Source organism: Haemaphysalis longicornis, unplaced genomic scaffold (genome assembly GCF_048455015.1).
Source record: "Haemaphysalis longicornis isolate Haplotype H1 unplaced genomic scaffold, Haemaphysalis longicornis Haplotype H1 scaffold_1, whole genome shotgun sequence".
Lineage (NCBI taxonomy): Eukaryota > Metazoa > Arthropoda > Arachnida > Ixodida > Ixodidae > Haemaphysalis > Haemaphysalis longicornis.
Genome location: NW_027526203.1, coordinates 57,910,678 through 57,936,706, shown reverse-complemented (window position 1 = coordinate 57,936,706; position 26,029 = coordinate 57,910,678). Strand labels below are relative to the sequence as shown.

Sequence of the window (26,029 nt, the reverse complement as noted above, 5' to 3'; positions counted from 1 at the left end):
TGTTAAAGGACGTAAGTTTCTCTCTCTCTCTCTCAAAGACCTAATTCTCCATATTAAATGGGTGTTCTGGAAAAATCTTCCATAACAGTGTTTAAATACCTGTATAAGCCACCTATATCAACAAAACGCAATTCTATATCTAAACTTTCCTGCGATAGAAAAATGAATGTGTGAAAAAAGAATTTTGGCGCTGTTCACTCTCTACCGGAAATAATTTTTAAAAATGACAGTAATATTCAGCTCCTGCACTATAATCAGAATGTTGTCATGAGATCTGAAGCCGTCTAAATGAGCAGTTTGGCTATGCGTTGATTAACCTCTTAGGACTTCCGGCTACTCAGGCGGGTTAGTTTAAAAAATTCTTTTCGCTCTTTTAACTGCGTCAAAGGGTGATATCCTTAAATCTGGTTTGTTTGTTTGTATTAGTAACAGCTATTATCAAAAACAAATGGGATAATTAATCAGTGACACAGTTATGAGAGGACCCTTTAGGACACCTATTTTGTTTCGAAATGCAGAATCGGTCCAATAATGTCGGTTAGGGGGAAACCGTAAAATTACTGTTTAGATATTCGTAAGGCCTACAAATATCCGCAAAAAGCACTTGGATATATGAACGGATGAGCGAGATAATGACGAATTTATGGAAACACAATTTTTCCTTTTCCCTTGCTTAGAAGTTCAATTTCGGAAAATCTCGCATTATAAGCGAGAAAAGGTAAAAGGGACGATAATGTACATATGACGAAGGAACATTGCGAGCACTCCAGAGTCCTAGTCCTCACACCACGGCTGTTTCCTCCAACCGTCACTGCTGGAATGGCCAAGAGTTCTCACATCCCCCCACCCCTACCGGGGTGGAAGCGGCCTCATGGCCGCAAGTCAGTGTGGGGTCCGACGTTTCAAGGGTTTCAACCGGGACACATGAACAATTTCGATACAAGGGCGACGGCGATCTGTTAGTGGGCCTACTGGTATTACGGGATAATTAACTGGAGATGTCTCCTCAATGACTATTTACAGAACAAGAAATCGATCTAGAAATTTCTCGCGAAATTGGGGCTTAAGCACGGGAGTCCAGAGAAGCACCTCATGGCAAGGACGGAAACGGACATAACGACGTGTCGAGTCGTAGCGAGTCTTTCGGGTTTCTTGGTGAGCTTTGGTGGGCAAGGCCGTGAAATATACTGTCCATGAGCTTGTGCATCAAAGGTAATAGGTGCCCAGAAGAACTTTGAGTCGGATGTATAGAAGGGGAACGACCGAAGACGAGAAAGATTGGCGTCAACTCTCAGCAGATGCGGCAACTTAGGAAGATCGGCTTCGCCAGGAGGCGTGACAGGTGCCACTGGGATTGCGGTACGCTGGAGCTCCACCTCAACACCAGATGAAGTTGAGGACAATGATCACTGAGACAGAACGTCTGCGTCCGGATGTTTATTGATTTATATGTGACTGTGAAATCATACGGCTGAAGGCGGCGAAACTAGCGCTTCAGGCGTCCGGACAAATTCTTGAGACACGACAACCAGCAGAGAGCGTGGTGGTCGGTCACCATAGTGAAATGACGGCCGTAAAGGTATGAACGGAATTTCTGAACGGTCCAAACCACTGCTAGACAGTGTTGTCCTGTAATGGTGTAATTTTGTTCGGCAGTTGCCAGGAAACGACGGGTGTAGGCAACAACTCTTTCCTGAAGCTGTTCGTCACGCTGCAGAAGGGCAGCGCCAATGTCACGGCCGCTGGCTTCCGTGTGAAGTATGGTGGGCCTAGCACTGTCAAAGTGGCGTAGAACTGGCCCGGACGTAGGGGCGTATTTAAGGGCTTGAAATTTTCCTTCACACTCACTTGATCACTCATAAGACATACCAGATGGCAAGAACTTGTGTAGAGGGAAAGCAATGGCTGCAGCATTACGCACGAAACGACGACCGTAAGGAGTCAAGCCGAGAAATCACCGAATATGAGGTGTTGCCATGTCTTGCCAGATCTTGTCCTGCTAGAACAAATTATGGTGACCAATTTATGCAAAACATTGTCCCGAAACTTTCGGATGCCTTTTGAATGCTCCTGATCGATTTGCATTCAAAGGTGTGCTTCATTGATGTGTATAGCGTGTGTTTGCGCGCCATTGTCGCTAATAATGTACTGTTTGTTTTCAGCTGTGCCGGCTTTCTTTTCTGTCTTCTTCCCCCCGTCTACGATTTGTACATCCCCATGTAAGTCTTGCACGTGTGTTTGTAGCTTGTAATGCTTTGTTTTCTGTGACTTGCATAGGTGTGCTTGAATTATTTATGATTTACTTTTGTATGCGACTTTTTTCTTTTTTCTCCGAGTGTGAGAACTTGAACAGTTTAGTTTGTCATGAAAGCATCTTGTGGCTATTTTATATTTTCACATATCATCTCTTGATGTCTATGTTTTCTTAATGCAGTTATTCATGTGTTATAATAACTCTGTAGCAACCTTCTAATCGGGGGTAGGAGCATTGTCAAGCTGCGGATGGAACTTTTTCTATGGCCTCCTCATGTTTCCTTCTGCAAACATGAAATAAGGCGTCTATGTCTATGTCTACGGGCTATATTCCCTCTTTGGCCCAATACCGTAATGGTCTTGCATGCAAAGCCGAATTTCTTTCCATTGAGCTGAATTCCCGAGCAGGAAAGGCCCTCTGACGCTTAATCCAGATGATTCTGATTCTCAGAGATGATGGGCGGAAAGATAACAGTATCGTGGTAGCACAAGCACGTTTTCCACTTTGAGCCACGGAGCACACTGTCCATCATCCGCTCAAACGTGGCCGAGTGATTGCACAGCTCTAATGGCATCACATTGAATTTGCAGAGGCCATCGGGAGTGGCGAACGCCGTATTCTCTTTGTCCGACTCATGCAGAAGGACTTGCCAGTAAAGGCCGATCCGATCGACAGACTGAGTTCGCGGTTCGATCCAGCGCAACGCGCATCCGCACGGCGTGCCGGCTGATCGGACCGCGAATGACCGACCATCTGAACTCTCAAACAAGAAGGTTGAACACAGGCGCTGTTTGGCCGCAACAACATGTTGAAACGCACAAACCTGAACGAAACGTTTTAGCCCCACGATAACCGCCACAAATCCGCATGCATGCCGGGCATGCGCGCTCACGCAGCCGCCGGCGTCGTTCGCAGGAAGGCGACTCGGCGAGCGGTGACGACGGGGCAACCCGGGCTGCAAATACGGCTTGTCACCGCTCGCCACCGCTTGCTGGAACCGAACTCTTCCCGTAAATAAAGTTTCACATGCCTGAAGTAATCATCACGGCTAGCATCGCACTCGAAAGAGTCATACAAGTCGGCGATTAAGTATCCGTCGCGATTGCAAGCCTATCCTTCTGCCTACTCAACCGGCGGGTGATTGACAGGCTTTTTCGAGCGCTTCGAAACAGGCGCGCTGCCTGCCCCGATCTCTATTGGCGCAACTGGACCCGGCTCCGCCCTTGCGATGCCGGCGTTGCCAGACCACGCTGCTTGATATCGCGTTCCGCCATCGAAATTGCGGACCGAAAGACTCCCACCTCTCCTCGCGGAAGCCCCTGTGTAGATGCGACGCATAAGGGGTTCACGTTGCAGCGTTGGACAGCGGAGGAACGGCGCTGGAACGATGGAGCGGAGCGGCGCAGGCACCGCGTTTTATAGCGCGCATAACGGTGAGGGGACACGTCGGCGCCAGTGCATCTGCCGCGGCTATGACGCAACACAATCAACTTTAATCCAATCCAATCCAATCCAAGCCAAGCCAATCCAATCGAATCCAATCCAATACCCCTCGCGAGAGAGTGTTCGCTATCGGAGAGGAGAGGGGGTGAGCGGCGGAGAGCGCAGCTCGCGCGGCGAGGAGAATGGGGGAGGGGCGGACGCCGACAACAACGCCGGTGACGCCAGATGCAGGGACAGGGCGAGTGAATGAGATGCAGTCGCATCTAAAAGCCTCGGCAAATTGTGGAACCGGGAGGTATGGTGGCTAGAAGGGGGAGGTGACGCCAAGGGCCGGTAAAAAGCGATGCGCCGGTTCATGCCTGGCGCGCGGTGGCGCTGCTTTCCGTAGTTCGATGCCCGCCTGGCCGCCCGCTCTGCGACTCGGCGCGCAGCGGAAGCGCAAACCAGAAGAAGGTCGCCGCACGCGCAAGTGTAATTTTACTCAGCACGCAAGTGGCTTGGAGTGGCACATACTTCGCAACTCTCACTGAACACGTCGACGCGTTCTGCCCGATATGCATAACCTATGCATGCAATGCCGAACGTCACGCATCTTGCGCTCACGACTTCCATGTTGTAATCCCCGCTCCCCGTTCTGTACTCGACGTTATTTTAGACACAATACAATAAAGAGACCATGCCCGTTTGCATAAACACACAAAGCACAAAAACCACCATTTTTGTAAGGCCGAATGTATACTAACCGACTACGGAAACAGAAATTCAAAGGATCTGCATCTGCGACTGCAGCCTTTCACTGCAAGTAGCAGAAGGAACAAATTGTTCAGTTTTGACGTACAGAATCTCTTTCCTGTACATATTCAGACAGTCAATATTTTACAGAAAGCAAATAAAAAATGGATTAAGTCTTCAACTAGGAGAAATAACAGTAAAAGCACCTTATTTTTTTTAATGCACAAATATCAAGGCTGAGCTGTAAATGCAATGGAAAAAGTTTGCATTTGAGTACTGCAGTGTTCAATCTCGATGACAAAAAATTCAATTGCTATGTCTTCAACTACGGTGATCAGTGTTTGACATTTACACAAAGACGTTCGTACGAAGAGGGAAAAAGTACAGTGGTATAGTTGCATGCAGCAGCATTTCCTCCTGAGGAGAAAAAGAAACTAATTCACTCAGCTGTTACAGCCCTGTTAATTTTAATTAGCACCACAGGTCTTTTCTCACCGCAGGTCTTCCCATGCACAGGTTTTTTCTTGGCGTTTGAGTTTAGCAGCAAATTAACTCACCCTTTTCGCCAAATCCTTTGCACGGTATCAGGTAGGAATCCGCTTCCACAAGCAGCTCTTGCACCATTGTACTGTTAGTGACCCCTGAGGTACTCACAAGTGTGGCTTGAGAGATTTAACATTCACTTCAACACTGCACTCGATTGCAGTGAAGGTATGGGACATAGGCTTCCACCCGGTCTGACGCCTGCAAGCATCACCTGAAATGGGCTCAATAAAAGTTGTTTCTCTCTCTCTCGATTGTAGTTAAGAAAACGACTTTTCGAATGCAAGGTTCTGGTGATCCATGGTACAAACTGTAAATGCTGCAACATTGCAAGCCCCAACAATCTCGTGCTTCGCCAAATAGGTGCTTTGCGGTTCACATTTCGCGATATCAGTCACGGTTGGGGAGTTATTGGGAGCGCTTTCGTCTCCATGGGCGTCGGTAGCGTCGTTGTGCAAAGTTGTTTTCCTGTTACAGGTGGTAACTGTCCTAGGCAATATTACCCTCTCTGCTTTTCCTCCACCAGCATTCTAATCTTCTTTTCGTCCCCTCGACAGCCTTGAAGTTAACTAACTCTGTGATACCCTTAAATCCTAGGGCTTCTGGAAGCCCAATATTCCCTTCATGTAGATTTGGGTGGATACCCTCACATTCTAACACTATGTGCCGCATAGTGTCTGTTTTTTTTCCGCAGACCACGCATACCCCATCATTTTGTGAATACTTCCCCACAAAACTCTTAGTTCGCAGGCAACCTGCTCTAGCCTCAAAAAGCAAAGCACTGCCCTGGGAATTATCGTAAAGATTTTCCTTTCTGATGTTCAATTTCTCAGCCCTGTACATCTCTAACGACGTCTTAGCTTCCATTTTTTCCCTCCATTTATTCGTTTCAATCTGTCTTGCCTCTTTTTAGATGCGACGCATCTCTTGCTCTGAGGCATGTCCCTCCTGCGTCGGCGTCGGGGGCGTGCGCACGCCACCTGCGCATTCGCGCCTCTCCTCCGCTCTTCTCTCGGACAGCTGTGCGCAACACTCTCACTCCGTCTCATTATCATAAACAACAGCTGCGTGCGCGCGCTTCGCTCGCTTTGCGCGCATCCGCTACTCTTCTCCGCTGTCTCCTCTCCTTCGGGCGCTGTGAAAATTACCCCCATCGTCCCGCGTATGAGAACACCCGAATGTGATGGAAAGGCATCCTACGCGTTCACGACACGTTTCACCCGATTTAGAGAATCAACCCAATGGAAACGCCAATTGAACCCCCAGATGCGTCGCATCACACCAGGGTTCCCTCGCGGGGAGATGGGGGTAATTTTTCGTTACCTTGGCTCTTTTGGATTTTTCACTGTTCTTTCCGTATTTCATCGTTAGCCTTCTAGTATTTCTTAACCACTGTGTGTCCACGCTTTTCAAGTATAGGTACCTAAAAACCTTAGCTGCCCACCTTCGTTGATTCATTGCCCTCAACCTCGTCTCACAGCATATTTTACTCTGTGCTTCTCTAACTTCAAACGACGCCCAGCCCATTACTCCCTGAACTGCTTCGTTAGTTGTTTTTCCATGCGCGCCTAAGGCCAAACGTCCTACCGTTCTCTGGTTTACTTCAAGGCCTGATAGAACGTCTGATTTTAAGCAGAGTGCAGCATTCGCAAACATGAGGCCCGGAACCATTACTCCTTTCCACATTCCCCTTACTACTTCATATTTGTTATACCCTCACAGAGCTCAATGTTTCATTATAGCTGCGTTTCGCTTTCCCTTAACCTTTAGTTGCTCCTCGTGAGTTCTTAAGTAGTTATCCCCTTCGTTTGTCCACACTCCCAAATATTTATATTCCTTCACTCTAGGTAATTCGCCTTGCTGGATAGACACTACGTCAGTGGTAGCGTCATTGAAAACCATTATTCCTGATTTTTCTGCACTGAAATTTAACACGAGGTTGGTGGCTTCCTGGCCGCTAATATTTATTAGCCGCTGCATATCGGTTTGGTTATCAGCTAAAAGAACAATGTCGTCTGCGTATAACATTCCCGGAATGTGCTGTTGTACCACTTCGCCTTGCAGCATATGGGTTAGGCTAAACCCTACTTTACTTTATTCCAGTTTCTTTTCCAACCCAGCCATGTAAAGCATGAACAGTACTGGGCTCAAAGGGTATCCCTGTTTCCGTCCCCGATGTTGACCTGCTGGGCGCATTTCTCTCCTTGCCATGCAAAGTGTACTCTATTGTCTTTATAGATCACCATAAGGAACTGTATTAACTTCGTCATCTAATCCCTGGAGTTTCAGCATTCTCCACAGACGTTCTCTGTTTACGTTGTCATATGCCCCTTCAATGTCCAAAAAGAACTGACCGGAGTGCCACTCCGGCCACCGCGGCCGTGCATGAAACGAAGAATCGCTTTCCCATCAGCTGCGCAAGCGCGCTGACACCACCTCCCCCTTCTAGCCACCATACCGGGAGGGCAGCGGTCCTGCGCGGTCCAACGGCGGTTCGCGCGATGTGGTGACGTCCTATCCCGGGATGCGCGGACCGCGGTCCAGAAGCGCTATTCCAGAAGGCCCGAGTTGCGCCTACTCCCGAGTTTCCAGCTGCTTGGGTTATGAAAGTATTGATAGTGGAGCATCCTATACACCTTGAGCGAAACCGCCAGAATCGCGCACAGCACACCTGACATATTCAGCACGCTGTATTGGGGCCGCCCACGTTAATAAAGTACGGCTTGTGCTATTTTCTGCATGCAGCGCCATCTGAAATCGATCTGAAATACTCATTCCCTTGCATAAACTAGATAACCCTAGTATTACTTTGAAATCACTAGTCCGGCTGTTGGCCACGCCGGGTGCGGGGCGGTCCGTTTTAAGTGCAGAGCAGTTTAGGACCGCGCAATGTCCGTGCCGTTGTCTGGCGTTGTTCATGTGCACAGCCATAGAGTTACGCACAGCGTTGTAAGCCGTCTATCGAGAGCGGCGCACACTGTAGTGCCATCCGCGCCAACGTTTATAGATACTTCTATAAACGTTGATCCGTGCGCCATTTGGGGAAAGCGCCGCAAACTGTAGTAGCAAAAAGAGCGAATTTAAATCTATCGAAAGTGGCGCACACCGTACTATACGCGGCCATCTGGGGAGAGCGGTGCTAACTGCAGTAAAAAAGAACGCGAATTTCAAAGGGTACAAAACGCAACTTGCGTCCCTGTGCTTTGCACCTTCGGCATCGTTCACGGCGTGGAGATGTGTGATTTTTTTTGTCGGTGTTCTGTTCTTCCGCAGAATTATGTTTGCTACGTGACTTCAGGGTAGCCCCAGTGCAGCTCTGCGCAAGCACAAACCATGCATGCAAAGGGGTTCACTGTAGCCAAGGGAACGTGCCCTGCTGCCGACCATCGATTCTTTTGTTTACGGCTTGGTGGAGTGTGCACGGCGGGCGCTTATCAGAAATCGTCCCGTGTCAAGAGCGTGTTTCAGCATTGCCGAGTGCGTTTTAGACGTTGAAGCTGTGTCATTTGTCATTAAATAGAGAGTTTTAGCAGACCGTTTTTGACGCTCCGCTATGCTCCCGACGGCCCGCTAAGCACAACCGGAGCTTCAGCGGCAGAAAGGCTTTTAGCTTAGCGATAACGGCATCTCCCTACACGGGGGAATGATTCGCGTCACTGGTCGTGCCCTGTGCGTAGGCAAACCGAAACGTCATCGCAAAGTAAAGATACGCATTGGAATTTGGTAGCTCAAGTAAAGTAAAGTACCGTGTATAGTGCCTTATTTCACCATAAGGGTTAACAGCGCACAAACACGACGACACACAAGAAAGAGAAGACAGGACAAGACTTGTCCTGTCTTCTCTTCCTTGTGTGTCGTCGTGTTTGTGCGCTGTTAACCCTTTATGATGCTACACTAACTAGCCCACCAAGCCATCCTCGTGAACTTATTTCACTCTTTTAAAACTGTGTAGTCACTTACACGGTATAATGGTTCTAAATTATTTTAAAGAAGCCGATAAACTTTGGAATAGCCAAGAGAAGGCTGTCTTTCTCGGCGCTGCACAGAAGCAGCCCCGCGCTTCGGTCGACGTTTTTCGCTTCCGTACTAAAGCTTGTTGAGGAGTTTGGCACCTTTGCCTATTCGGAAGAGCTTCCGGGATTTCGTCGCTCGCGTTTCAACTAAAGAAACGGAGTTCGCGGGAGCGCGCTCGCATCGCGGGGCAGCCATGTTGATATTCCGCACGGTAACGTAAGCTGCCGCGACGGTCCGCTAAGAAGCCCCGGTTAGCGGAGCGGATCCCCGCTCTGGTATCGCCTTTAGCGCCTTTGCGCGCCACGCATGCGGAATGGCGCTCCCGCTAGCTATCGGAGCGAAGGGGACCGTCAGAAACGGTCAGCTAAAACTCTCTATTGACTGTGTTTTCACGTTGTATGAAGATGGCTCCCATAGAAAAATCGCGTCGTCTTGGCCTCTTGTGTCGTGTATTGTCCTCTCCTATCGGCTCCTACAAGAGTGCACTCAGTTTGGACCGAACACCCCCGCGACTGAGGCACCATTGGCTGACGGTGGCCTGGGGACTTTATTTTTGTTTGGTGCGAAGCTCTTGTCTCTGTTAGCGGGCATCAAATGAGGACTTCGTGGCTACGACGCTACGCCAACACAAAGTGGACGCCATGGGTTGGCGTGGCTTCAGTCGCTACGCCGAACCCACGAATGGGCTGGGTGTGTTTGGCTGACATTAGAACTCGGAGGAAACTCGGGCATGGTTTTGCACGGGCGAGTTGAACTCGGGACGCCCGTGGCACCGCTGCTGCGGCGAGGTTTATTTTTAAGGTCGCCCTAGCAGGCATATTTCTACCCCAACAGGTCTCTTAAACGAAGTAGGAATTTCGAGGTCGTTTTTATCTCTCGTAAATGCTGTGCATTGGTTGTGCAGTCGTCTGGCGACAGACCCCCGTTTGCGACGACTTCGAGGCGGCTTTCGCTCCATGACCGTCGAAGAGCACGTGTTGTGTGCGCTGCGGTTTTACGCGACGGGCAGATTCCACGGAAGCTTAGGTAGTGGCAGTACCATCGACTGCCACGCCAGTCGGCAGTCAGCCGGTGTGTGTGCAATACGATCGCTGGAGACTTGTTTCCCTGACCTCGCCTCTATTTTAAGTGGTTTAGCGGACATGGCTTCCGCAGCTTCCTACCGCGCGTCTATCCGTCCGCAGCCGGAGCGTGCGCTTCAGTTATCGTCCGCTCGCAAAACAGTTTCGAACGAGGCGTTGCATGACCCTGTCTTTTGCTAATCATCAGCGCGGCAGACAGTTTCCCTCGAGGGGTTGCGTGAGGCGCATTTCGTGTGAAAACCTTACTCGCAGGACAGCTTATGCGTATTACATATGGAGTCAATCGAAGCACCGATAGCCAGTTGAGGTGGTTTATTCGCAGCGGTGAAGCCGATAGTAATACCAGTCCGAGCGTTGAGATTACCCAGCTAGTTTCTCGTGCATGCACCTTCGGGGGTTCATCTTATTCCCCTGACACGTCTTTGGCGGATATCCCCACGTCTGGACTGGCCACAACCTACCTCCCTCTTCCACATGGTTGATGCCGGTACGGTGCATACCCCGATAGCTTTATGACCTGTTGCATCTGTTCATTATACTCGCTACAATAAAATACAACCAACGGCGCATATGTAACTATTGTCAGAGGCGATTATTACACATTTGAACGGGTTTTGCTTCGCGTCACGGTCGTATGGCGGGATGCAGGGCATGGAAAGCGAGTAAAGGGAGGGGCTGAGAATTAAAGTATTCGCTTGACGCCAGAGGGAGGGTAAGCGGGAGTCGGAAGGGCACGAAGGAAGAGAGGGCTGTGAGGGGATTTAACTCTATAAAGAAAGGAATGTAGAGAGCTTCGTCGAACAAGAGCGGTGAAGAGCTAAATGAAATAAAGCAAACAAATCTGAAAAGTTGTTGTCCTTGTTGGAATTCCTTCCTTCGTAGTACATGGCCAGTTGTGGCATTAGCCTGCAATTGGGAGCTTGAAGAGCTAATGTGCCCGGTTCGCAAAATTCATAACACTGCGAATTTGAAAAGTAACAGTTGTAGAATAGTTCGTTCAGCGTGATGCCTGAACGTGATGCCACGGGAGTAGGACAGGTGCACATCACCCTCGCAGAACCCCGATTCTGGGAAGGCTTTGGCGTGTTCCAGTTTGCTTGCTGACGTAATTCGCACACTAAGACGAACAAATGAAAGAAGCTGACGCAAACACGGAAAACCAGAAACGAAGCCGTTCGAAGTAATCCGTGCCAAAAGACAAAGAAGTGAAAGCTAGGAAAAAGGCGCAAGTACAAAGTATCAGAAAAGAAGTCATTGCCAGGCCAGGAATCGCCAGGCTTTCACCTTAAAAGCACGTAAGCAGACTGGAGTGCCCCGAGGAAATTTTGTGTCGAACAACGGAGGTGTAGAAACTTTATAGGTGTCATCATTGCTGCACCGATGAGATCACCATCACCGGTGCCCATAGTCGCGTGAGCAGCCATAGTACGAGCTGATTCTTCTTTGTCATGTCGCCATCTTTGTAAATAGAACACCATCTCATCATCGGGACGCCTCGGCCCTTGGTCCTCTTATTTATTATTTTGTAAATAATAAATAATAAATAGACACCTACAAAGTTTATACAGGAGGGTTTCGATAACGTAACACGAGCAGCAACTGTTTTGAATGTTGCGGGTTTCCATCACCCGCTTCTTTTTTGCCAGTCAGCCATAGTCACGTGACTGCACTGTCTGCCCCCCACGCCAGAAACTGCTTCTGAGGACAAAAAATTTCAAACAAAAAGCTCATATGAACGTGTGGAATAAAAAATAAAAAAAGACTGTGCAGTGAAGTACACCTTAATGAAGTAAAAGGACAATAAAATAAAGCAGTTTGATTTGCTTGCCCCCACTAGCCACTGGTACCGCAGTGGAGCGAGAAAACGCACTGAAAGATGCGCCTCGTGCATCCTTGGAGCGCGCTGCCCTTGACCGGTTGCGTCACCAAAATAATCAGCAAATAGCATGAATCGTATTTTTAAAGCGTTTTAACCCTGGCCCGTAATGTTATCATGACCTTGTCATTATCACCACAGCTCCGCCTTGCCCAAGTTTGGAACAAACTCGGGCCTTCTGGAATAGCACCCCAGCCATCCTGTGGCCCTAATCGAAGTGCGGGAGGAGCAGCGTAGGTAATTCACGGTGCGTTCTACCTGCAGCTTTGTCGGTGCTTCTCGGCTAGAATGTGGTGCCGCGTTGCCTACCGTCCCAACCTTGTCCGTTCCTTACCGAGCGGCATTGCTCTAAAGTTCGAAATAGTAGATGCGTGTTGTTCGTACCGCATATGATACCACACGAATAGGTGTTTCTCAGCCCAAGGCGCAGATTTCTCTTGCGGTAACCATCACGCGAACGCGCCTACTGATACACTTTGACCGAACCGACATATGAGGAGTAAGCCGGTAGTATACTACAAGGCACCACCTTTCTAACGAGAACTCCAGCTCAATCTTTTTAACCCTCCGGTGTTATTCAATGTACCATTTCGGTGTGCACGTGTGGTAAGGTTCACCCTCCACTCTGCGGTAAAAAGGCGGAGATTCTGAGCGGCAATAGGCGTGCCACAGCAAAACTTGAGGTGGTATCGTTATTTACAATGACATTTATTAATACTTAGAACGGCGGCTGTCCGTAAAAGCTGGTTGTGGAGTGAGCGCTGCACAGTAAAGCATGTTTCGCCTTTGGTGGCTGGCGCCTGAAAGTTTTCTCGTAGAATAGGTGAAAATCGTTGGCTTAGCCTATTTCGGAGTCTCGATATTAAGGGCTCTTTCATAAATGGCTGCGAAAAGAACTATGGCCCGTGCGACCATTATAATTCAGGAAGAAGGCTCGCAAGCGGGTGGCTGGGTGGACACAGAGGCCTTAGAGAAGCTCATGCACTCACGCCTTCCTGCCGCTGGCGGCGGTTGTGCCCACGGCATTCCGGGATGGTGTTGGGGCCCGCCCTCCGGCGGTTCCCTCTGCGGCGGGTGGTGCATGAAGTGCCCCCCGTCTCCGTGGTGAGGAGGAAGCTGGTGTCCCGGCCGGTATCCGCCCTGCGATTCCGGCGGGGGTGGCGGGTACACGGCGGGTGGCTGCTGCGGTGGCCCGTTGCGAGCAGGCGATGGCGGCGGCGGGTAGTGCGAGGGCGGCGCGTAGTGTCCCGGTGGTGGCTGCCAGCTACCGCCCACCGAGTGAGACGGTGGCGGATAGTGTCCCGATGAAGGGTACCCGCCACCGATCGGATGTGAGGCTGGCGGTGACGGATGGTGCCAGGGTGGCTGCCGTAAGAAGCGCGGGTCCTGGTACTCCGTTGGGGGTTTGGGTGGCGGGTAAGGTGGTGATTTGTGGTGGCGAGGAACGATGGACTCGTCGCCGCCACGTCCCATGGGCCTGTGCTCGGGGTCCACCATGAAAGGCCCATCCGGTTGCCTTCCCGCGTCCGGGCAACCTTTCTGGCGCCCTTTGATCAAGAAGTCGGAAGCGCGGCCTCCCGACCTGGTGTGATAATAGAGGTACATCTCTTGCCCTTCGAAGTCGTAGCTACCTGCGGGAGCCAGCGGAAGGATGCATAAGACTCTACCTGTGTCGTCCCCAAGGAAAGCGAAACGGGCCACATGAAGGGCGACAGTTGCGACAAAATTGCACACAGGAACCCCCATTATATTTCTTTTTCTTTAGGAAAGAACGAGAAATATGTAAAATTTAGCAAGACAGCTTCTTTGTGGATGAAAAGCCCATAAAATGCCTTCATACATTGCAACTGAGCCCCCAAAAGAATCTAACTGCCGCAGTGCTTCGAACACCGGCGTTTGATGGAGACGATGGTTATTTTAAATCAAGGTGCCACGTTTAGCCATACGATACAATCACACAGACGTAAATACGATGGGGAAGGGAATAGAGAACACCTGCTCCTTGAGGGATAAAGTGCGGTGCGCGTGTGACGTCTACAGTTCCGACTGACACCAGCGAGTGGGCGTAGATAAGCTGCGCTCAGATGCCGCACTGAGACCGTGGCGCTCATCTGGAGAGCTGAGGTTCTGAGCGCTGTAGCTCTGCACGCAATTACAATTTCATACATCTAATCATGGTTATATGTTTGACTGATGATTATTTACAATTTTCTGATCGCAAATAAACACCCAAGTAAAATAATTAAAAAGGTAATTAACAATTGCTAGTTAATTATTTCGGTAAACCCACTGTATATATATATATATAGCAATAAAACTTGGAAGACGGTAGAAAACACAACACACGAAAACTTCGAACAACGTAGAAACCATGATTGTTGCAACAATCGTGGTTTTTACGTTGTTCGAGGTTTTCTTTTCTTACACACACACACACACACACACACATATATATATATATATATATATATATATATATATATATATATATATATATATATATATATATATATATATATATATATATATATATATATATATATATATATATATGCATATATAACTGGCATGCTGGCGATGGGGCCGAAGGCGTGGTGAACACAAAGTAAGAAACATCGGTAACAGCAACAGCGGAGGGTTTATTTTGACGTTCCGACTTCGAGACAAGTCTTCTACAGAAAGGCCTGTAGAGGAGTTGTCTCGAAGTCGAAACGTCGAAATAAACCCTCCGCTGTTGCTGTTACCGAGGTTTCTTACTTTGTATATATATATATATATATATATATATATATATATATATATATATATATATATATATATATATTTTGTAGAACAGAGACGTACGGGACGAGGGATTCCGTAAGGACACATATCAAAGTTGCAGTCCTTATTGCCAGTGCTGTTTGGCGTTTTAACAGTGTTTTTTATAGTGCCGAATGAGGTCAGATTGCATTTGTTTTTTTTGCAGGAATGAATAATTGAAAATGCAAGTCGAGAAAAAATGCGCCGTTTTTTCCGGAAGCGGGAATCGAACCCACAACCTCCGCATAACGCGTGCGGTGCTCTACCATTGAGCTAGTTCCGCGGCGACTCCCTTCTCGACTATACGGCGGGGTTTTGTATTTACGACTGCTCAGAGCCCGGTCAACTAGCGCCGCCCCTCGACTACCGCGGGAAGACGTAGAACGTCTTTTCCCAGCGGCCGCACGTAAGACGTGGTCGGAAGTCGGGGATAGCCAAAGGCATTTCAGACTGCTGAAGCCAGAACCCTCGTAATGCATTTTGTAGAACAGAGACGTACGGGACGAGGGATTCTGTAAGGACACATATCAAAGTTGCAGTCCTTATTGCCAGTGCTGTTTGGCGTTTTAACAGTGTTTTTTATAGTGCCGAATGAGGTCAGATTGCATTTTTTTTTGCAGGAATGAATAATTGAAAATTCTAGTCGAAAAAAAAAGCGCCGTTTTTTCCGGAAGCGGGAATCGAACCCACAACCTCCGCATAACTTCGGCTATCTGGGCCGCCCAGATAGCCGAATTGTTAAGGCATTCGAGATCTAATCGAAAGGCGTGGGTCCGGTCCCCACTCTGGGCGCGTTTTTCTTTCTTTCTTTCTCAAGTAATATTAAAAAAAATAATGTAACATCACTAACGGTTAAAAATAGTCTAACCATTCCCCTATGCCTTCTTTGGCGTTGTAAACTGCCGGCATTTCTTTCTGTATTTCCTAACGAGCCCCTCATTTCCAAACATTATATATATATATATATATATATATATATATATATATATATATATATATATATATATATATATACGTACGCATGCGATGGTCAATGTCATTAACCCTTTAATCAACGCCGCATGGTGCCATTCTTGATCTCTGATGTACTTTCAATACTAGAGATTTTTGCTTTTGCGCTTCTGACTGAATAGAGCAACGCGCCCCAGAATAGGCACGCGATTGCGATGTGAACCAGAGGACCAGAAGGCTTAACCCGTTCAGCTAAACGATAACCGCTAGAACTCACTCATGCAATCTCCTGAATCAAGAAGGGCCTCCTCCGCTTGTAGTATGTGAGCTTTTAACGTTTGAGCTGCAAATCTCAGCTTGCCCCTAGCGGTCACGCACTGCGAAACAGCTTAAATGGACTGAATGGTCACTGCGTTGCGGACACATACGGTCCCTGCCGCTGGCAAATTTCTTCTGTGGCAAGCATCTATTTTCACCCAGAAATTGTGAGATCTGCAGTACCCCACTTCCTCCATATGAATAAGCGAACACACTTTCTATGGCAGCAGTGTTTTTCACCGGCTCCCAGCGTAGCGCCGTAGCGAGCACTCACGCGTGGAGTAGTGGTCCAGCCTGCCGCATATCTGGACATCTTGGACGCGGAACTGGTCCTGGCTGCAGTCCACATCGAAGCGAACGAACAGCAGCTCCAGGCCACACTTGTCCGAGCCGTGGCGGCGCACGATGAACCTGCGCCCACATTACACTTATCAGGATACTAGGCACGGCGCTGTCCGGGCCTGTTTTACTCTTTCTCTCTTTCTGTCGCATCTTGTAGAAAATACGGTATCCCTTCGTGAAAGACTTGTGGGGACGGCCATGTACAACACAGTGTTGCGTGCTTTGTAATACTGCGTCGTACACGTTAAATCATACTTGAGCATTCCGGCGAATAAATATGACCGCGCGAAAACAAGCTTTGAGAAGAAGAATCAAGAAACCAGACAAATTATTGAAACGTTTGGAATCGCAGACTCATGCATGCACGTTTTCTGCCGTTCATTTATACCATGCTGGTTCTTGTGCATTGCGCGAATTCCCCATTCCAAAGAAAACAGCAGAGTGCGTGTGCGGTATGGCTACGTGGGGTACGTCATATGAACACACTTCAAACGTGCGAGGATTTTATGCGGTATGTATACTAAACGGAAAAATTTTGGCCCGTCTGTCACTCGACTGAACAACCGCCGAATAAACCCAGTCTAACCAAAAAAAGATACTTCGGGAATACGAAGTATCTGCAAGAAACACCATTCCAAACAATGAAAACTGCTGCAGTGGATCGTACACGTCAACATGATTCGGCGCAACGAAAACCTCAGGTATACCTGAGCCAACATCTGGGTAAATAACCGAAAGTGCCAATCATTTTTAATTCAGGCTGCACGCTGAACTGGTTTTTAGGAAAGGAAAATGCGTCTAAAACAGTGTCGAAGGGAGGCGAGCCAACAGCAGACACTACAACCGAAGATGTCGGGCCGAGCTGCTCACAGAAACAAAGGTTCCCTACAGATGGTGCGCGAGCAGGGCGAACGCGGGAAAATTGCATTGAACCGGCGAACCTCCAATGAATCACTAATTACAGGAGTGAGGGTGGACAGGAGCCGCGTAGGGGGTTTGAGGAGGAAGAGAGAGGAAAAGGCGTTACGTGGCAGGGGCGGTAGAAGGGTGTCACCTTTCGGCGAGATTTGCCGTGAAGCAAGCAGGCACACGGACAATTTACCCCTCTGGCCATGGGCCATTTCATCAGGTTGCCCCTTCTGGAGCCGCATATCGTCTATCTAGTCTATCGAAATAGTGAAACACCAGGAAGCAGCAGATCTTAAACCTTGACCTAAGGTTTAAACCTTCAACCTTGGTCTTGGTTTGAAGCAGCCCCTCTGTCATAAGATGACGTTTACTGTGCTACGAAAGCAATAAGAATGTCGGCCAAACATATCGAAGCGGAGTCGTTATTTTGCCTAGCAGCCAACTCGCGCGTTAATGCTTTGAATGTGCCTCATTTTCTTTCTCTTCAAACCGCATTCCAACAATAGGTTATTTGTGGCGTTGCAGGATTCTCCAGGAAATAGTATTTCGTAAGTAACGTATACATGCTTCGATCATGCAGGGAACACGTGGACGGGGTGTGTCATTGAGTGGCGCGTCCAAATTGGCCTCTTCTGAGGAAGGGGGACAGGTATGGCAAAAAAAAAAAAAAACGGTGGTTGATTCCTCTGTCATAGGAATCGGTAAAACACGAAAGCGAAATGTGCAGTGAAATCTGCGGCTGAGCATGATTTGCGGGTCGGCGGCTGTCTTGGGGGAGTGCTTGCTGAGCGACGTGTCGCTTTGGCAAAGGTGTACTGGCGCCATTCCCGTGACGGATATGACGGCAGTGAAATATTGGTGTATCGCGGCATAAAATACTTTGGTGTTAAAATCTAAAACCCGAAAACGAACAGCCCTAAGTATAACGTACTCTTTAGTGATAAAGGGACCCGCCGCGGTGGCTCAGTGGCTAAGGCGTTGATCTGCTGAGCACGACGTAACGGGTTCGATTGCCGGCCGCGGCGGCCGCTTTTCTGATGGAGGCGAAAAGCGAAAACGCCCGTGTGTACGAGATTTCGGCGCACGTTAAAGATACCGAGGTGGTCAAAATTGACCCGGAGCTCTCCTCTACGGCGCGCCTCATCGCCTGAATTGCGTCGGCGCGTAAACCCTATAATCAAATCATCACCACCATCATCATCATCATCATCATAATCAGCCTATCTACGCCCACTGCAGGGCAAAGGCCTCTCCCATTATTCTCCAATTACCTCGGTCCTGTGCCAACTGTGACCAATTTATCCCCGGAAACTTCTTAATCTCATTTGCCCATCTAACTTTCTGCCGCCCCCTGCAACGCTTGCCCTCTCTAGGGATCAACTCTGTTACTCTTAATTACAAGCGGTTATCTTGCCTGCGCATTACATGCCCTGCCCACGTCCATTTCTTCGTCTTAATCTCTAGTAATATGTACTTAACACGTGTTTGTTCCCTGACCCACTCCGCTCTCTTCTTGTCCCTTAAAGGGGCACTGACACAAAATTTTGAAGGCGAGATAACTTGGGAGATAGATTGGTGGGAACACATATACATAAACTGCAAAATATCAGCGGCGAATACAGCCTAGAACATATTTAAAATCAATTTTAAAGTGTGCGAAACGCAACCGAGCAGTCAGCAGAGGACCACGCGCAATCGACCTCCCGAGGATATTGTGTAAATAAACAACGTCACGAGTTTGTGTTTGCCGCTTCCGCACTGCCGGTGTTTTTCGCCGGCTCGCCCGGCTCGCCGCTCCAATCGGAGGGCCGGAGGGCGGAGCTTCTGCTCTCGAGAACCACCGACCCGATCGTTGGCGGCGGAGGCGCCGTGATTTATTTCGTCAGCTCATCGGGCAGCTGGCCGCGACCAAAGTTCTACAGCGATTCCAGGCACTCTGTTTCTATTACTGTTTATTATCATTGGATGCGAAAACGCGCCGGAGGCACGTAAAGCCCACTGAGCTAGCCGCACGGTCGCTCTGCAGGCGGCGGCCACGGCCGCGAAGTGGCCCAGGCCGGCGCAGGTAGCTCGAGTGATAGCTTGTTACCGCTGCACGAAATTGCCCCCAAGTCCCGACCATGGTGGCTTACATGAGAAAGGAGTTAATGATGCGATGGCGGGTTGCATTAAAAATTGTCATTTGCACCGCTTACGAAAGCGGCACTCGAATATCCGCCGCAGTGCTAAGCCGAACACATCTGTAGGCGGACCTGTAGGCAGACCGGCCGGCTGCTCCCAGCGCGCGTCTTGCCACCCACCGTCTCGAGCGTCGCGCGTCGTTCTTTAGCCGCGATAGCATTTGCACTCGTAGCGCCTGCGTTACATCCACGGTCGCTTTTTAATTAAGCGCCTCACGAGATCAGTACGTGGAGGCATTCACAGAAACTGCCGTCGATGCGGATTCGACAGTGCTACGGCGGCTCTGCTCTGTGATATCACTCCGACGGTCACGTGGTCAGCTTTGTTCACACAAAATCCACAAAATCCATCGTTTCGCGGCACTCGCTCAAACCGAAACTGCGACTGGCCGCATTGAAAATGCCTCTAATTAAACAACCGTCGCACGCTGAAGCAAATGAGGTTTCTACAGGTTATAAGTAGGTCACTAGCTACTTATCGCAACAAAAAAAAACAAGATGCAAAATTTTTGTGTCAGTGCCCCTTTAATGTTACACCTATCATTTTACGCTCCATTGCCCGCTGAGTAGTTCTCAATTTAAGTTGAACCCTCTTAGTGAGCCTCCAAGTTTCTGCCCCGTAGGTGAGTACCGGTAAGATGCAGCTGTTATACACTTTCTTCTTCAGCGACAATAATAAGCTACTATTCATTATCTGAGAATGCCTGCCATATGCACCCCACCCCATTCTGATCCTTCTAATTATCTCTGCCTCATGGTTGGGATCTGGGGTCACAACTTGGCCTAAGTAGATATATTCGCTTACCACTTCCACTGCCTCACCACCAATCTCAAACCGCTGTGCTGTCCCGAGGTTATTGATCATTACTTTAGTTTTCTGCATATTAATTTTCAGGCCCACGGTTCCACTCTGTTCATCCAGTGCGGAAAGCATGCTTTGCAATTCGTCCCTCGAGTTACTTAGCAAGGCAATGTCATCAGCAAATCTGAGGTTACTGAGGTATTCTCCCTTAACCCTTATTCCCACCTGTTCCCAATCCAACGTTCTGAATACTTCTTGTAAACATGCTGTGAATAACATTTGAGAGATTGTGTCTCCTTGTCTGACACCCTTCCTTATAGGTATTTTACTACTCTCCTTATGGAGGATGATGGTAGCTGTGGACCTATTGTAGATATCCTCTAGTATTCTTACATAATGCTCATCTACCCCCTGGTTCCGTAATGCCTGATTGACTGCTAGGGTTTCGACCGAGTCAAATGCTTTCTCATAATCTATGAAGGCTATATATAGGGGTTCAGTATACTCAGCGCACTTCTCTATCACCTGAATGATCGTGTGAATATGGTCCAGTGTTGAATACCCTTTACGGAACCCTGCTTGTTCTTTAGGTTCACTGAAATCTAAGGTTGCAGAAATTCTGTTAGCGATCACCTTGGTAAGTACCTTGTAGACGACTGACAGTAAGCTGATCGGCCTGTAATTTTTCAAATCCTTCATGTCGCCTTTCTTATGGATTAGGATGATGTTCGCGTTCTTCCAAGATTCCGGTACCATTGCGGTCATTAGGCATTGCGCATACAGGTTTGCCAGTTTTTCAAGTACAATCTCTCCGCCATCCTTCAAGAGGTCTGCTGTTATCTGATCCTCACCAGGCGCTTTGCCCCCTTTCATTTCTTTCAAAGCCATCCTTACTTCTTCGGTCGTTACTGGTGGGATGTCTAGCTCCTCTGAACTACTGTCTGGTTCGGCAATATCCTGGATGTCCCGGCTACTGTACAGATCCCTGTAGAACTCCTCGGCCACTGTGACTATTTTATCCCTATTTGTGATGACATTGCCTTGCTTATCTTTAAGTGCATACATCTGATTTTTCCCGACGCCAAGACGCCTCTTAACTGCTTTCAGGCTACCTTCGTCCTTTACAGCGTATTCGATCCTCTCCATTATATACTTCCGTATGTCAGCTGTCTTACGCTTATTGATTTACTTCGAAAGCTCCGCTAGTTCTATTCTGTCAGCTGCGGTGGAGATTGTCATAGTTTGCCGTTTCCTAATTAAATTTTTCGTCTCCTGTCAGAGTTTGCCAGTATCCTGTCTAGCCATAGTGCCCCCGACTTCTACTGCACACTCCGTGATAATACGTGTAAGGTTATCGCTGGCTTCCTGTGTCGTAAGCTCGGCTTCCTCGTTAAGAGCTGAATATCGGTTCTGTAGCGCGATCCTGAATTCTTCTACCTTGCGTCTTACTGTTAGCTCATTTATCGGCTTCTTTCGTACTAGCTTGTTGCGGTCCCTCCTCAAATCTAGCCTAATTCGAGATCTTACCATACGGTGGTCACTACACCTTACCCTTCCGAGTACTTCCACATCTTGCACAACGCCAGGGTTATCGCATAATATGAAGTCTATTTCATTTTTATGCTCCCCATTCGGGCTCTTCCTTTATTGCTACCCCTCGGAGCTGCTATTACAGGCTTTCAAGCCGTTATCGAAAAAACTTCAAAGCGCACAAATAGACGGGGACAAAGAGGAGGGCCACACACACGCGCTTTGTGTGTCCCTCCTCTTTGTCCCCGTCTATTTGCCCGCTTTGTTGTTTTTTCGATATCATGCACACACTAGCCCAACTTGCGGTATTGCTTCAGTTCATTTCTAGTAGGCGGGCTTCTTTTCCTCGAAAAAAGCGCTTGTGTGTGTCCCTCCTCTTTGTCCCCGTCTGTTTGTGCGCTTTGAAGTTTTTTCCATATCATGCACCAACTAGCCCAACTTGCGGTACTGCTTCAGTTCATTTCTAGTACACGGGCTTCTTTTCCTCGAAAAAAGCGCGTGTGTGTGTCCCTCCTCTTTGTCCCCGCCTGTTTGTGCGCTTTGAAGTTTTTTCCATATCATGCACCAACTAGCCCAACTTGCGGTATTGCTTCAGTTCATTTCTAGTACACGGGCTTCTTTTCCTCGAAAAAAGCGCGTGTGTGTGTCCCTCCTCTTTGTCCCCGTCTGTTTGTGCGCTTTGAAGTTTTTTCCATATCATGCACCAACTAGCCCAACTTGCGGTATTGCTTCAGTTCATTTCTAGTACACGGGCTTCTTTTCCTCGAAACGCGCGTGTATGTGTCCTTCCTTTTTGTCCCCGTCTGTTTGTGCGCTTTGAAGTTTTTTCGATATCATGCACCAACTAGCCCAACTTCCGGTATTGCTTCAGTTCATTTCTAGTACACGGGCTTCTTTTCCTCGAAAAAAGCGCGTGTGTGTGTCCCTCGTCTTTGTCCCCGTCTGTTTGTGCGCTTTGAAGTTTTTTCGATATCATGCACCAACTAGCCCAACTTGCGGTATTGCTTCAGTTCATTTCTAGTACACGGGCTTCTTTTCCTCGAAAAAAGCGCGTGTGTGTGTCCCTCCTCTTTGTCCCCGTCTGTTTCTGCGCTTTGAAGTTTTTTCGATATCATGCACCAACTAGCCCAACTTGCGGTATTGCTTCAGTTCATTTCTAGTACACGGGCTTCTTTTCCTCGAAAAAAGCGCGTGTGTGTGTCCCTCCTCTTTGTCCCCGTCTGTTTGTGCGCTTTGAAGTTTTTTCGATATCATGCACCAACTAGCCCAACTTGCGGTAGTGCTTCAGTTCATTTCTAGTACACGGGCTTCTTTTCCTCGAAAAAAGCGCGTGTGTGTGTCCCTCCTCTTTGTCCCCGTCTGTTTGTGCGCTTTGAAGTTTTTTCGATATCATGCACCAACTAGCCCAACTTGCGGTATTGCTTCAGTTCATTTCTAGTACACGGGCTTCTTTTCCTTGAAAAAAGCGCGTGTGTGTGTCCCTCCTCTTTGTCCCCGTCTGTTTGTGCGCTTTGAACTTTTTTCGATATCATGCACCAACTAGCCCAACTTGCGGTATTGCTTCAGTTCATTTCTAGTACACGGGCTTCTTTTCCTGGAAAAAAAGCGCGTGTGTGTGTCCCTCCTCTTTGTCCCCGTCTATTTGTGCACTTTGAAGTTTTTTCCATATCATGCACCAACTAGCCCAACTTGCGGTATTGCTTCAGTTCATCTCTAGTACACGGGCTTCTTTTCCTCGAAACGCGCGTGTATGTGTCCCTCCTCTTTGTCCCCGTCTGTTTGTGCGCTTTGAAGTTTTTTTGATATCATGCACCAACTAGCCCAACTTGCGGTATTGCTTCAGTTCATTTCTAGTACACGGGCTTCTTTTCCTCGAAAAAAGCGCGTGTGTGTGTCCCTCCTCTTTGTCCCCGTCTGTTTGTGCGCTTCGAAGTTTTTTCGATATCATGCACCAACTAGCCCAACTTGCGGTATTGCTTCAGTTCATTTCTAGTACACGGGCTTCTTTTCCTCGAAAAAAGCGCGTGTGTGTGTCCCTCCTCTTTGTCCCCGTCTGTTTGTGCGCTTTGAAGTTTTTTCGATATCATGCACCAACTAGCCCAACTTGCGGTATTGCTTCAGTTCATTTCTAGTACACGGGCTTCTTTTCCTGGAAAAAAAGCGCGTGTGTGTGTCCCTCCTCTTTGTCCCCGTCTATTTGCCCGCTTTGTTGTTTTTTCGATATCATGCACACACTAGCCCAACTTGCGGTATTGCTTCAGTTCATTTCTAGTAGGCGGGCTTCTTTTCCTCGAAAAAAGCGCGTGTGTGTGTCCCTCCTCTTTGTCCCCGTCTGTTTGTGCGCTTCGAAGTTTTTTCGATATCATGCACCAACTAGCCCAACTTGCGGTATTGCTTCAGTTCATTTCTAGTACACGGGCTTCTTTTCCTCGAAAAAAGCGCGTGTGTGTGTCCCTCCTCTTTGTCCCCGTCTGTTTGTGCGCTTCGAAGTTTTTTCGATATCATGCACCAACTAGCCCAACTTGCGGTATTGCTTCAGTTCATTTCTAGTACACGGGCCTCTTTTCCTCGAAAAAAGCGCGTGTGTGTGTCCCTCCTCTTTGTCCCCGTCTGTTTGTGCGCTTTGAAGTTTTTTCGATATCATGCACCAACTAGCCCAACTTGCGGTATTGCTTCAGTTCATTTCTAGTACACGGGCTTCTTTTCCTGGAAAAAAAGCGCGTGTGTGTGTCCCTCCTCTTTGTCCCCGTCTGTTTGTGCGCTTTGAAGTTTTTTCCATATCATGCACCAACTAGCCCAACTTGCGGTATTGCTTCAGTTCATTTCTAGTACACGGGCTTCTTTTCCTCGAAAAAAGCGCGTGTGTGTGTCCCTCCTCTTTGTCCCCGTCTGTTTGTGCGCTTTGAAGTTTTTTCCATATCATGCACCAACTAGCCCAACTTGCGGTATTGCTTCAGTTCATTTCTAGTACACGGGCTTCTTTTCCTCGAAACGCGCGTGTATGTGTCCTTCCTTTTTGTCCCCGTCTGTTTGTGCGCTTTGAAGTTTTTTCGATATCATGCACCAACTAGCCCAACTTCCGGTATTGCTTCAGTTCATTTCTAGTACACGGGCTTCTTTTCCTCGAAAAAAGCGCGTGTGTGTGTCCCTCGTCTTTGTCCCCGTCTGTTTGTGCGCTTTGAAGTTTTTTCGATATCATGCACCAACTAGCCCAACTTGCGGTATTGCTTCAGTTCATTTCTAGTACACGGGCTTCTTTTCCTCGAAAAAAGCGCGTGTGTGTGTCCCTCCTCTTTGTCCCCGTCTGTTTCTGCGCTTTGAAGTTTTTTCGATATCATGCACCAACTAGCCCAACTTGCGGTATTGCTTCAGTTCATTTCTAGTACACGGGCTTCTTTTCCTCGAAAAAAGCGCGTGTGTGTGTCCCTCCTCTTTGTCCCCGTCTGTTTGTGCGCTTTGAAGTTTTTTCGATATCATGCACCAACTAGCCCAACTTGCGGTAGTGCTTCAGTTCATTTCTAGTACACGGGCTTCTTTTCCTCGAAAAAAGCGCGTGTGTGTGTCCCTCCTCTTTGTCCCCGTCTGTTTGTGCGCTTTGAAGTTTTTTCGATATCATGCACCAACTAGCCCAACTTGCGGTATTGCTTCAGTTCATTTCTAGTACACGGGCTTCTTTTCCTTGAAAAAAGCGCGTGTGTGTGTCCCTCCTCTTTGTCCCCGTCTGTTTGTGCGCTTTGAACTTTTTTCGATATCATGCACCAACTAGCCCAACTTGCGGTATTGCTTCAGTTCATTTCTAGTACACGGGCTTCTTTTCCTGGAAAAAAAGCGCGTGTGTGTGTCCCTCCTCTTTGTCCCCGTCTATTTGTGCACTTTGAAGTTTTTTCGATATCATGCACCAACTAGCCCAACTTGCGGTATTGCTTCAGTTCATCTCTAGTACACGGGCTTCTTTTCCTCGAAACGCGCGTGTATGTGTCCCTCCTCTTTGTCCCCGTCTGTTTGTGCGCTTTGAAGTTTTTTTGATATCATGCACCAACTAGCCCAACTTGCGGTATTGCTTCAGTTCATTTCTAGTACACGGGCTTCTTTTCCTCGAAAAAAGCGCGTGTGTGTGTCCCTCCTCTTTGTCCCCGTCTGTTTGTGCGCTTCGAAGTTTTTTCGATATCATGCACCAACTAGCCCAACTTGCGGTATTGCTTCAGTTCATTTCTAGTACACGGGCTTCTTTTCCTCGAAAAAAGCGCGTGT

General features: G+C 48.3%; 1 protein-coding gene across 1 annotated transcript in view; it reads right to left on the bottom strand.

The window, feature by feature from the left end:
- LOC144173392 (uncharacterized) overlaps nucleotides 1-26,029 on the bottom strand; it is a 46,645-nt gene that overhangs the window by 10,448 nt on the left and 10,168 nt on the right. The window contains exons 4-5 of the mRNA XM_077701859.1: nucleotides 16,290-16,426; nucleotides 12,934-13,575 (exon numbers count right to left, since the gene is read on the bottom strand). Of these exons, the coding sequence (XP_077557985.1) occupies nucleotides 12,934-13,575; nucleotides 16,290-16,426 (779 nt within the window). The remainder of the gene's footprint in view (nucleotides 1-12,933; nucleotides 13,576-16,289; nucleotides 16,427-26,029) is intronic.